At 42.2% G+C, this 13,261-nt stretch overlaps 2 protein-coding genes and 1 long non-coding RNA gene across 6 annotated transcripts in view; 2 read left to right on the forward strand and 1 right to left on the reverse strand.

The window, feature by feature from the left end:
- The window catches only part of rundc3aa (RUN domain containing 3Aa), a 14,922-nt gene continuing 1,661 nt past the window's right edge, over positions 1 to 13,261 (reverse strand). For 2 of the 4 annotated variants that reach the window (XM_085454871.1, XM_085454869.1), the window contains 10 exons: positions 5,537 to 5,664; positions 5,188 to 5,321; positions 4,997 to 5,082; positions 4,710 to 4,799; positions 2,721 to 2,801; positions 2,462 to 2,627; positions 2,219 to 2,376; positions 1,503 to 1,616; positions 1,296 to 1,402; positions 1 to 951 (listed from right to left, as the gene is read on the reverse strand). In XM_085454871.1, coding sequence (XP_085310997.1) covers positions 809 to 951; positions 1,296 to 1,402; positions 1,503 to 1,616; positions 2,219 to 2,376; positions 2,462 to 2,627; positions 2,721 to 2,801; positions 4,710 to 4,799; positions 4,997 to 5,082; positions 5,188 to 5,321; positions 5,537 to 5,664 — 1,207 coding nt within the window. In that variant the 3' untranslated portion in view covers positions 1 to 808. Of the gene's footprint in view, positions 952 to 1,295; positions 1,403 to 1,502; positions 1,617 to 2,218; positions 2,377 to 2,461; positions 2,628 to 2,720; positions 2,802 to 4,709; positions 4,800 to 4,996; positions 5,083 to 5,187; positions 5,322 to 5,536; positions 5,665 to 9,383; positions 9,569 to 13,261 lie in introns of those variants that run through there. The other 2 variants (XM_085454873.1, XM_085454872.1) reach the window with 2 other exon arrangements.
- zwi (zwilling) lies at positions 6,011 to 11,938 on the forward strand. Its single transcript, XM_085454880.1, has 2 exons — positions 6,011 to 6,910; positions 9,568 to 11,938. The coding sequence occupies exon 1, from the start codon at positions 6,236 to 6,238 to the stop codon at positions 6,482 to 6,484; it is 249 nt and encodes an 82-aa protein (XP_085311006.1). The 5' UTR covers positions 6,011 to 6,235; the 3' UTR covers positions 6,485 to 6,910; positions 9,568 to 11,938.
- On the forward strand, positions 6,917 to 11,938 carry LOC146711840 (uncharacterized). The gene is made up of 2 exons (XR_014920208.1): positions 6,917 to 8,498; positions 9,568 to 11,938. It is a non-coding gene; the product is annotated as an uncharacterized LOC146711840 (long non-coding RNA).

A 13,261-nucleotide genomic window follows, 5' to 3' on the forward strand; every position in this document is an offset into this window, starting at 1 on the left:
TTCATGGAAAAAGGCAATTTATTGCAACACAAAACAAAATAACTCAACGTACTGCATACGTGTAAAAAGAACATACTGTTGGAGATGATAAATGAACTTAAGACTTAAAAGAATCCATAAATAGCTGCACAGATTTAAACCTACTGAAAATGTTTGTGTTGTTTGATTAGCCAGGCAGGAATGATAAGCACTTTCAAGGGTGACAGACCCTAATACCGTTCAGTCACACAGAGCATACGTCTCGATGCTATGACACCATAAGGGCAGCCTGTTTAACCACCCACCCTCTTGACTTTATATGGATAATCTGCATCTCTTAAAATGATCATCACATCTGTCTCTGCATCCAAAGAGCTGCTAGTGCTGTCTTGGTTACACTTAAAATGGAATAAAAATGGCCAAAGGTGCACAAATACACAGAGAATACCATGAGAAGAATACCGATTTTCAAATAAGGAGCAAGATGGGAAAATTTAGATGCGACTGGATGCTTTGGAAAATGTCTGACAAGTGTTCCCGGAGGCATTGCATGATTTCAGATGAAGGGATTGACAGATACAAAGAGGGATATGAGGAAAAGATAAGGTGAGGGGAAAGGAAACAACCAAAAGAGAGAGACTCTTTTAGCTTCATGACAACTTCACTCTCATATACAAAAATCCAGATGTGGTGTCATAAGATCCTGTTGTTATCCCATAGAGGTGGCTATAAGATGAGAGCAGGGTTTTGGTAGGGTGTTTGGACATGGTCAACGCAGCAAGGCAGACAGGCTGGGGTTCAATCTCGGCTGTTGTTGGTCTTGAAGCTCCTAGCTGGGAGAGAGCGCAGGGCTGGGTTCAGTGCTGATGTTGACTAAACACTCACTGGACTTGAGGCTTGCCAGAGACTTCGAGCTCGGTAAAGAGGCCAAAGAGCCGCACAGACCCAGCATGGAAGGAGTGTTATCTTTTCCTGCAGGAACATAACACGGAGAACACAATAAAATTCAACTTGTGATCATGCATAGTTTAAGCTGCCCACATGAGGCATTATAAATGGGCGTCAAGCTTGCATTTGTTATGAATATGTATGTCCATGTGTATGGGTGGCTGCTTCTGAAAGGCTTTTATGTAGCTGTGCAGAGAGGAGGGAGCAGGATTATGGTTACTTTGTTAAGTATAAAAGCAGCTAATAAAAATCGACTCTGCCACTGCATAAAATTGCATTTTACTTAACAGTAAATACTGTCTACAAAAACAGAAAGATAATATCATCACTAGAGTAACATTAAAATGCTCTACAACAAACATTATTACCTGCAGAGGTCCAGGCAGCGTCGCCATTCTGCCTCCCATCAGTCTTCTGAGAGTCGGAGTTCAGACTGACTTCAGCGGAAAGCTGCTCCAAGCTGTGGAAGCTCCTCCTAGTTTTCACAGAATATCACCAAGACACAAACATGTCTGGATGAGCATGTATTACAATATGTTTTAAAAAAAAGAGCTGTGCTGTTTATTTAAGCTCACCTGCGGAAGAGTTTGACATCACGTTGGTTGTTTGTGATGGTTGACCACTGGTTGATGAGTGGGATGGAGAGATCTTTAGCCAGGTGGGAGGAGTCACAGGGCATGAGGGCAGAGCTGAATGCAGCAAAGAGTAAAATTATTAAATTCCAAAAACTCTTAGTTTTAGTAGACAAATATATGAGCCTGAACATCAAAGACAGAAGCAGCAAGCAAAAGCATCCATAGTTTGTTATAGTAGTCTTTAAAACAGCTGTCAGTTAAATACAGACCCTGGTGTTGCTGAACATCCAGAATCATCCTCAGATTTTACAACAGACCCTCAAAACTAACAGACATCAACAAGATCAGTGAGAATTGTAGAAAACTGGGGATTGAAAGAAGCAGGTTTTTTGTCAGGTTGTGTTTCTTTATATTATATCTACAACATTTAAATATATTCAAAGTATTACAGACATAAACCTTTGCAGTCTCTTCATGAGGACAGCGTCAGAAGCCAGTGTAATAGTGTCTTTTATTCTTCTAAGCAGAAGCAAACTTGTTATGTCAACTAAAAGTCAGAATCTAACTGTCCCAAGCTGTGAGGTTACATTAAAACAATAGTTTTAGCTCCCCTTTTAAACTTGGCCCAACATGTAAATACACTGCATAATGGAAATCTTTGTGCGAGAAAGAGCAAACGAACAAATGTAACGCCAAGCTTGTATGTGCTAACTCACAGTTGTGCCTGCAGCTCCAGCACAATGGCTTCCAGCTCCTTCTTCTCCTGTTGGCTCTGCACTGTCAGCTCCTCCACCTTGGCTCTCAGACGCTTGTTCTCCGTCTCTACGTTCTTCAGCTGTGACTCCCGCAGGCGCACCAGCTCCTCTAGATAACCCTGAATAACACATATTGAATGAGGCAGGTAATTCTTTGCCGATGCTCATAGCAATGATCAGATATGTAATGTTGTTATGAGTCACCTTCTGAGCATAGACAATCTTAAATCTTTGTTCCATCTTGCGACACTTGTTGCTCCAGCTCTCCTCGTCTGTCACCAGAGGGATGTAGGGATGCTCAGGGACGCTCTCCTCGCTGTTACTGCTGTCAACACTGCGCCGGTCCTCCTCATCACTAAGGTAGTCATAGCTAAACAAGAGAGAGGCTGGAGTATTAATGTGACCCCATTCCTGTGCATGCATGCATGCATGCATTGTTAGAAGTGGCATGATGAGCGCTCACCTCTGAGTGAACTTCAGGTAGGGCGTATAATCAATCACAGCCGAGGATTTCCCATCCAGAGTCTCGCCCTTCAGGCAAAAACTACACGGAAAGAAATAAAAAAGAAAAAGAAATGGAAAGTGCTGTGTACATTATCCATTAATAAACATGCCTACACTACTGGAAAATTTGATGCATTACTAGGTACTATGCTCAGATTCAGATGACAGCTTTAAGCCCACTATAAATACTGGGCTTAAAAAAATTATATAGCAGACCTAAAAAGATGACATACACAAGGTAACATACACAAAGGGGGCCTATATGCTCATTTTCACCTAAGTAGGATTATTCTTGGACTCTGCTACAGTAGTAACCTTTTATTTACTGTCGAAAACAAGCTGTTTTAGCTACTCTCCCTTGAGACAATTTGGCCAATTTAATTGGCTCCCATCCCAGAACAATGTCAATTAGATCACAACATTAAAGGCATGTAGATGAAACACTAAGGCAAAAAAATTGTCTGACAGCAAACATTTAAAACGATTTATTGGTTCAAAAGCTGACCTATTTATTTGAAACTTTGGCCATGATTAGTATTAGTATTCACCACTGTATCAGTATATATATTGCTGTGCAAAGGCTTTGAGCAACACTTCATTCATTTACATTTTACTTCCAAGAAGCCAGACTTTTTGGATTTTTTAAAGTGTTCTTGTGCAGAAGTTTTTCAGGCTTTCTGAAGGTCTTTCAAAGAATTTTTGTTGAGAGTTCAAAGACTCTTTGTTAAGTTGTGTTTAGTGTTAAGTGTTTACTTAATTACTTAATACAAAGAAGTGTTGTATCCACACATAACAGACAACTTAGCAAAGAACTGGTTTTAAAATAGTATCTTTAGGCACTTTGTTACTCAGACTGCTGCAACAACACATCATTTGTTCCAGTTTATTTAGTTGAATATATAAAAAAAATGCCACAGACAACACAGTTTTATTTTTGCACCAACAAGGTGATTCCCAAAGAGCTATTGGCTAAACACTTGGTATATCTCAGCATGGTGGGAGTGCAGCGTGTCCTTCAAAATTATAGAAACTTGACAAATTATCAACAAGTATCTATAAGTCAAGCCCATAAGAAATAGTTAAAAAAACATCCAGCAAAGACTTGACAACGAGCATGAGAGATACATCTTGCGCTCCAGCTGATCCATCTACTGTTCAGTCTCACAAGAAATGGTCTCAGTGGAAGAGTGGCTGTCAAGAAGTCATTCTTATCAGTAAACCATCCTGCATTTCATCCAGTGGCGTTTGGGATCTTGTCAAAACATTATGTACGCAGAAAAGTACCAACAGATTTTGATCCATCATGCAACACCATCTGATTGGCAATAGTTTCATTTTTCAGGACAACAATGATTCCGAACGCAAAACCAATGCTGTAAAAGCATACTTGGATAGAAAACACACAATGGAACACTATCAGCCATGGCCTCAACAGAGCCTGGACCTCAACCTTACTGAAGACATGAGGGGTCATCATCAAAAGGCAGTCAACATCCAAAAAAGAATGTCCTTTAAGAAGCCTGGAGAACTACTCCTGAGGACTACTTAAAGAAATGACAAGAAAGCTTGGCTAAGAGAGTCCAGGCTCTAAATAAAAAAAAAAAAAAGTGGTCACAACAGGCTTGAAAGTCAATGTGACTTTCAAGCCTGTTAGAATTGTACAAACTCGGTTTTTGCCTTATATCCTCTAATTCCATGTGCTTCCACCTATTTCCTGTTTTCCTGGAAAAATATAAAGTGATGAGAGGTACCTTAGGACTTTTGCAGGGCATTATATTTTACAGAAAATAAGGAAAAAGCATAATGAAAGGATAATAGCTCCACTTTATGATAGCTTACCGCATTCCACGTAATACCATATTGATTTTAAAATGCCTGGGCTGGTGTCTGTGCTTCTTTCAAAATATATTGTGTTCTGTGTCACAGTCTCTGCACAGCTCCACCTCACCTGAAGTCAATGGCACTCAGTCCAATCAGCATGCCAGTCAGCACTGTGGCCTCCTCTCTCAACATAATGGCACCATCATCATAGAACCTCCTGCCAAGTAAAGAGGTGATTATCACTTCCGAATTTCTAGTTATCATACTGAGTATTTACATTCATTTTCATAGGAGTAAAACCCTGTATATAGAAGCGATGTTTCGTATTGAGACGCTGAATGTGAAGTGAAGGAAAACAGGACTGGGGATCATTTTAAACCAAAGGTTTAGTTTAAATTAAGAATCCAGTCAAACCTTGTTGTTCTTGTGTCTCTGAGAGCAGTGGACACATATTCAGAGAGACGTTTCTCCATCAGCGCCACTCGAATCCACGCCCGGCCCTGTAGGACGACGCATTAGCGAGTGGGAACAGAGGACCTTTTCTCACACTCATCCGCACACAAACAGACACGCACACACACTAGAGTGCATACAAATCTCCTTGCCTTGGCTCGTGATGTGCTGATGTTCTCTATGTTTTCGATGCTGGCGATGCAGTTGTTCTGCACCTTGCTGCACGCCAGCCGGATGTATTCCCAGAAGCTGCGCTGTCCATCTGAGCTGAACCAGCTGCCAGAACCTGGTTTAATATTAAAACACACCAATCAATCATTTGTGTTCTGACAGCAAGTGAAACTAAAATATGCACCCACAGCAACAATCCAGCTGACTGTGTAATCGCACCCATTTTATGGCTTTTTGACGAGAATGCCTGCTGCATTTTTATTTCAAATATATTTCGACTGTTTCACAATGAAAGTCATATTAACTTTGTCCATCTTTCCTGTATGTTACCTGCAGTGTTACCTTTGAAGCGGTGGCTGAGGATGTGCTCTAAAATGGCAGCAAAGTTGATAAACTCCTCAGATGAGTCATCTATGGGCTCTGCTGTGTACTTTTCGAGGAGAGTCTTTACGGAGAATCTGAAATAGAAGTGCACCGAGAAAGAAAAATTAGACAAATACTGCACACTTTGATGGCAATGTGTGAGGGGTTTGGACTCTTAGTTGGCTGTGCTGCACATGAAATGCAGTTGTGTACTGTAACCAAGCAGACAAATGTACTACTGTATTTGAACAACAGCTGAGAGGATTTTTTTTCTTCTTTTTTTGGGAACTACGCCATCTTATCATACTGAGGTCACCCCAATTGTCTTGTGTACTGCACAATGTACCCCTTCAGTGCTTTGGCAGTGTTATCATGAAAACAATACAATTAACTCCCTGTCTTTACAGCCTTTGTGCGTGCTGTGCTTCCAGGTCCCTTTGGGTCTTGTCTCTCTGAGGGACCGACGAGCATGAAAGAATGATCAAATAATTCCCTCCCCCTTATCTATACATTGTGGTGTGATCTATTTAGGGCAGCTGCTGGAGCTTTAGCTTGGCTTTTGACCTCACATGCTCACCCCACCGGCTGCACCACAGGAACGCTATGCAGCGTGCATGTTAGGAGCGGGCATCCAGGCACAGGCTCGGGCGGGCTGCCTCGGCTTCGATGGGCAACACTAGCATCACAGAGGGCAAGACTGCCCTGGCAGTGGGAAACACCTCCATAGCCAGGGGAAAGACTACAGTCTCCTTAGGCAACTCCTCCATCTTCAGGGGAGTGACCACCACCTCCATGGGAGATTCCACCATCCAAAGGCAAAAGACGACTGTGGCTCTGGGACGGGCCAGCTTCAGCCGGGGAACCACTACCACCTCCTTCCGTAAAGCCTTGACGTCCAAGCGGAGGAACACCTAAATGGAAAGGACCCCCGAAGCCAGGGCTAAGACACCCAAAGCAGCCAAGCAGTCCAAAAAAGACTCTAACAATGAGTGGAAAACTACATTTTCGTCAAGCAAAACCTCCTTCACCAAAGGGAGGGTTTCTATCCTGAGGAATAAGTACACCATCTCCTGGGGTAAATACTCGATCTCCTGGAGCAGAACCACCACAATTTTGGGCAAAACCAGCATAGCAGTGGGCAATACCTCTGTTTCACGAGGAGAGACTACAAGCTCTCTCACCACCCTGACCTGCACCCATGGGACCAAGTCTGTGTCTGTGTTCAAAACCACTCTCGTCAGGGGCAAAGAAACGCATAGCAACATCTACTGGGATTTTCACACTTGAATCCTGCACATACTTAAAAACCCATGGATATATCTATATGGTCTGTTTTAGAAGGTCAGTAGTGATTCAAAATCAATAAAAAGAGCTGCTATGTCTATGATGTGTATAAAAAAATGATAATGACCTGCAGATCTAATAGGTTCGCAATCAAAAGCGAGCCGTCCCATTCCCAAAGTAGTGCTGAGCATGTTATGCAAATGTGACATTGATGAAATGACGATTTATGGTGTGTTGACTTGGCAGGGAGGGGATGTGTGTGATGCATGTGGAGACAGAAGAGTATGTGTGTGCTCTTCATCAGCACTTTTCTCCTGCATGTTGTGCATCAACACGTCCGCATCGTTGGTTTGAATGTGGTATTTTTTTCTGCTGATAAGACTGACTGATACTTCACATTTCCATAACTAAGCTCCCACACTGCAAATCCAGTTTTCACCCCCAAGACTGTAAAGGTTGATCGATGTAACAGTGCTTATAAAAGTAACATGTCTAAACACTGATGAGCTTGACTGTTTTGTATGTAGACATTTCAAGATCTGTAACACATTAAAGGGGAGGAAAATAAAAACTTTGCACGAGTTCAAAAAGTTCAGCAAGATTTCAAATGGATAATAAACACCAACTGAAGGAACCACACCCATATTCCAAACGGAGGGACGGCACAAATCCAGAAGAGGTGCAATCAAAGCTTCACATACATATGGAGAACATGAGCACATTCAGCGTCCCTTTCCTTTAAAACAACACGGTACAACTCATTTCACATATGGTGCATACAGTTGTACACAAAGGGAACATCTTACAATCACAGGCTATAGGGAACAATGGCTCAGAAGAAAGTGATGTCACCACAGACTGTCCTCTTTGCAACAATGTCTCCTTCAACCGTCCGGTGTCGTCGTGGCGCTGGGACAATCGCTTTACTGTCCCAGTCCCCCCAGATAGGCTGTGGCCACCTACGGCTGCCTCTGTCCATTCACAGGGACACATGGGTGGTATGTGGCCTTCCAAAGCCCACGTTGAAGAGCTCAACGAAGGCATTATGCGACACGGGGGTCGCACTATCCACGCTTAGCATTCTGGTCCACTCTGGATTGTAGTTGATGTTACTATTACTCCCGAGGGCTTGCAGAGCATAGAGTGCTGCATGAGTGTGCGATGCTTTGCGTCTAGTGAGTCCCGAACCCTGCCGTCGAATCTGGGTCAGGAAGACAAGCTTCTCCTCAATGGGCAACACCAGCTTCACGGAGGGGAAGACAGCCTTAACCCTGGGCAACACCACAATAAAGAGGGGGAAGACCAAGCTTGCCATGGGGAATTCTTCCATCACCCGGGGCAGGAGCACAACATCTCTGGGCTCCTCCACTATCACCAGTGGGAAAACCAAGATCTCGCTGGGCAGTGCGTCCTTCAGCAGAGGTACCACCAGCACCTCTTTCCGGAAAGCCATCTTCCCCAAACGCAAGACGCTCTAGATGAGAGAAGACGGCATCACGGGGTGGGGGGACTGACTCAAAATAAGAATCATCAGAGAGGACGTATGGATAACACGACGGAATCAGCACTGAGAGCAAAAACTGGATTAAATTTACTTTTCGAGCCTTGACTTTGTCAGGTCACTTTGGATTTATCAAAGAAACAGGTTAGTGGCATCTGAATTTTGTCTGATAAAATGTTTGAAAAACCATGTAGATCAGCAGATTAATGGATAATAGATCCAGAAATCCAGAATGTTAGGCTGAATCTCTTCAAGTGTGTTCTCTATTTCAGCTGAGCAGCTAAAACTGCTTTTGCTGAATAAAAAAAATCCACTTGGTGGGTATTGCGAAATAAGCACAAATATTGTGTGTTGGGACCGGGGGCGACAGCTACGATTTAGCTTCACAAAATAATCGGCTACATACTACCTGATGTTGTCTAAAGGGATCCCATCAGGAAGAAAAGTTAGAAAATTTGAAATGTACTAATCTGTCAAAAATATGAGATAATGAGTGAACAGTAAATCGTATTCACCCAAATTCACAGTACAATTCCTCTTTGTGATGCTTCCAAGTCAGAAAAATGCATTACATCAAATCTTTTCTCACTGTGCAGAGCCTAGATGCCATGGAAACCCAAGCAGTGGGTCTGGACGCTCAGTATACGAACCAACATGTAACAGCTTCTTGTTAGCAAAAGTTACAGCATTTAAAATCATAAAAACAAAATATCAACAGCTGTAAAAAACCTGTCTGACCTAATAATGTGAGAGCAACGTTATCTTAACAGGAATATTATAACAGATGATTGTAAATTAACTGAAGTCCTTTGATCTGAAGGGGAATCTCTGGCGTGCCTCAAATGCAAATGGATGGAGTGGAATAGCAACATGTTCTTGGTACGATTTGACACTGAAAAACAACTGCAGGGCCTTCTGACAAGCTTCTTTTGTGCAACCTCTCACTCAGCCTGGATCAATGCCAAGCACACTCTCAACTCTTGTTAAATGCCCTCTTGTTCTCCTTTCTCACCCCTCTACTGTACTTACAAACTTGCGTTTGATCCGCAGCACGACACGGGATAACCAAAACTGCATTCATCAGCAAAGATGTCTAACCTAAAAACACAAAGCTTCACGTTAACTTTCTCGACTTTCATTTTTATTTATTTTCCCTCACATGCATTTCCCTGACTACTTTCTCTGTCTTCTTATTTCTGTCTCTGTCTTCTAGCCTTGGCATAACCAGCAGGATCAGATGACACAGGTGAACTCCTCACTGGCCGAAGCATTGCACAACGCCAGCCAGTGCTGTGTTTATCATCGTGGACTGTCGGGGGAGGCGTCCTGCACTGGACTGGCATGAAAAAGAAAAGGCTTTGTGCTCTGAAGAATATTTCAAATCACAATTTGGGCCAAATCCTCAATGACGAAAAAAAAAAGAAAAAAAAGAAAAAGTAAAACAAAAACCACACACACAAAAAAAACAACTACAGCAGGGTGTGTCTCTCTCTCACCGAACCCCTCTGTGACCAAGTGTCCAGGAAGTGTTTCATGGTCAGAGGAGGTGTAGAGGGATCACGGCGTACGACGGACAGTGAGGGTGTTGAGAAGCACAGATAGTGTGAATCAGATATTAGAGTATGACAGAGGGGTAAAAATGAGGAATAACAGGAGAAGTTAACAGTGAGAGTGTAGACAGATCAGCTGATGAGTGGTGTCCAAGTGTTCAGCCAAACTTCTAGACATTTCTGCTGTAATTTCAAATACTTGACGGTGTTGGTAAAAAAAAAGAAAAATTAAAAAAAGAAAAGAAAAAAGCGTAGGATCAGAAATCAGGAAAAATGCAAAAGAAGGCTGCACGGAAGCTGAACGATTAAAATTAGTGTTACTCCATCTGCACACGTAGATTCAAATATTCGTTGACTCTCTTGCCGATGCACGTCTAACAGGCGTGCTTTACTACAGTTCAGAACATTTTATTCTCTTCTCTTGAGCCACGCCCCAGAAGGCCTCAGAGCTCAGCCAACATGCAGCACATCGCCCTCCCTTCTTGCCTCTCTCCCAGCTCTCTTTGTTTACAGGAAGCGGCTGCATGGATACCTCTTCACATCAGACTTGTCTCACTCATCTTATCTATTTTTTTCTCAGGTTCACCATGCCTACAGTAGCACCGTTTCTCCTGTCACGGACCGCAGCAAGAGAGCTCTTAGCCAGACTAAAAAAAGCAGCAAAACATTCAATTTTAAACATTAACGGATGGAAAGCGCCCTTAAAAACAAACCAACACAAGCCAGTTGGTTTCCTTCTTCTGATCCCCAAACATTTTGTCAAACTGAGCTCAGATAAACAACACTAATCCGAGAGTTGCACGAATGTCCTCCACTCGCTGCAAAAAGCCACATTTAGATGAACCCTGTTGCTATTGACAACAGTCCAGCTCAGTACGATACTGATACCACTGTGGATGTCATAAATATCAAGTCTCTACGTGGCCCTAAAAAGATTTTTTGGGTTTTCAGATACTTTTTGGGATGTCTGGCAATTCAAAAGTCCCCCTAACCTAAAAAGAAGGAGCATTCTTCTTACTTACTATTTAGAATAGCCATCTCTTATTATTTTTCTCTGTTGTTATTCTTTTTTTGTCCATTCTTTTCTCTGTAGATACAGCACGTCTCATTAAAATAGGATTGGTCTGTTAGGTTTGACACTGAAACACTGAGCAAAGATCAGTCAGATTTCTGTGGCTGGTACTCGTGACCCACATCATGCCAGATCAAGTGTACACACTTTTAACCGGGACTTTGATGCCAACACATTAAAGGAATTGTTGGGAGTAGAAATGTTAATCTCTGTGTGTGCTGACTGTATGTTAAACATGTATGATGTTGCAGTAAGAAAAAAAAAAGAGGGCAGACTTTATATATGCAGTAAATGCGCACACACACACACACACTTAGGGTAAATAATAGCTTGGCCTGGTGAACTAATTAAGCACTAATGTCACAAACTCAGCTGTGGGAATGGCTGCATCTCAACAACCGCGACAGAGCCTGGATCCTGAATCGTGCAACACGATGCCCTGCCTGCACTAATGCACAGCCAGAGGGACGGTGCTGATTCAGGCTCTCTCCTCATTATCCGATCAGCGAGCAGCCTGTGAATCAGCTCTGACCTGAACAACATGAAAAAGGTCCAAAACACCATGAGCAGGGAGATCGGGCAGCAACTTGGACATGCCAAGAAGAAACTGCCCTCGAAGTGAACCTAATCAATGTCATGTTGTTCATTAGAAAATGGAAAAAAGTTGTTGTAGTAAGCATTACTGATGGAAAGCTGTTTGAGATTTATTTCTGTCTTGTCCAGTTTCTTTGTCTTTAAAACGCTTAAATGATTAAATCTGTCTTAGCATGGTCAGGAGAAACTGAAAACAAAGGTGTTTTTGTGTCCCTGCTAATCCTTGTCTGTGTCCACTGTGAGAACTTTTCTTTCTTTGCATGCATGCTCTCTGTGATGTTGTGTGTTTTTGCCTCACTGTACATGCCACTAAAACGCAGGCAGGACCTTCGATATAAAGGTACTGGAATAAAAATGCTTGACTGTGAGTCCATGTTGGAGTCCTTTTCTGTTTTGATTGGTGGTTTCTAGCACTACGGTGCAATAAATTACAAGAAATACAGCAGAGCTCAGACGCATGATGCCACTTTTATGAACACTTTTTATGATTATAGTCAATTTGCAATTCAAGATGAGGAGTAGTAAATTTTATGAGAGCAAAACAACATGATCAAAGCAGCATTTTCCTGCCAGTCTCTGTGGGTATCACATAATTAACTAGTACTCCAAAAGTAGGATAAGGTCACTATAACCTAGTTATGTCAGAGAAAGGAAAATAATCAGCAACATATTTTTACAAAATGGGTAGTTCAAGTTATTTTAAGGCAAAAAAACATCTGAGATGTGGATATTTGTGGCATTTTTCTAGACTTGTACAGTATTAGGTTGTCCATCTTTGGGATGCGATGATTATTTGTGCAAAAGACGTTTGAGAAAATAGCACCTAGGCCTCTGAGAACTTGTGATAACATGGTCCAAAAGTTAATTAGCCTTCAGTGAAATGAGCAGAGTTACTTTTACATCAGGGGTGCCTAATTTGAAAGGTTACAAAATTAATGCAAGGAGGTCATGAAGTGCTGAGAAAAGAGAAAAGAGAAAAAAGATTTCTGGGCTATTTTTAATAGTCTTGCTACATTTATTGTTTCTATATGAATATAAACATTGGTCTCACGTGGAAGCATGCAAATTAGAGCCTCTGGTCAAAAAGGATGGAAGCTGTTAAAGCTCTAAATATCACACGTGATGTAATAATGTGCAGACTGGAACCAGGAGGGTGTTACATTATTGTATAAAACTGCACTTACTGTGCAGCTGAAGAGCTCTCGTTGTGTGAGCTGTCAGCTCACACATTTACAGTGCTAACCTCACTGCAGAAGACAGTGATTTATTAGAGCCAATCAGTCAGAGGCCATCTCTAGGCTGGATGGAGAAGGATGGAGGGCCCCTGATGTGGGGAGGAGTCCTTGCACTGCCCCAAATGCCCTTGTCCAATTCAGGCACTGAAGCTCACCATGATGGAGGAGGAGACCTGCTGCTGACTGGCTTATCTTCCCTTCATCCCTATTCTGCAATTGATTTTGCAACACTCATCACTTGAATCACTTGAAGGTGCATTTCCTGCTATAGAAACAAACACGCAGGGGACTGTACTTTTAAACGACAGACAGAATTAATAGATTAACATCATAGCAAAGAAAGAAAGAAAAAAGAAGCCCTGCAAGCCGTAAACGAGCATTTAAAAACAAACCCTGGATAATTGAGTGGTTTCTGTAGTCTACTGTGTACTGTTTCTATTAAACTGGGTGTGATGA

Source organism: Copadichromis virginalis, linkage group LG4 (genome assembly GCF_057382275.1).
Source record: "Copadichromis virginalis isolate Kocher_CV1m ecotype Utaka linkage group LG4, C_Virginalis_male_GT1.1, whole genome shotgun sequence".
Lineage (NCBI taxonomy): Eukaryota > Metazoa > Chordata > Actinopteri > Cichliformes > Cichlidae > Copadichromis > Copadichromis virginalis.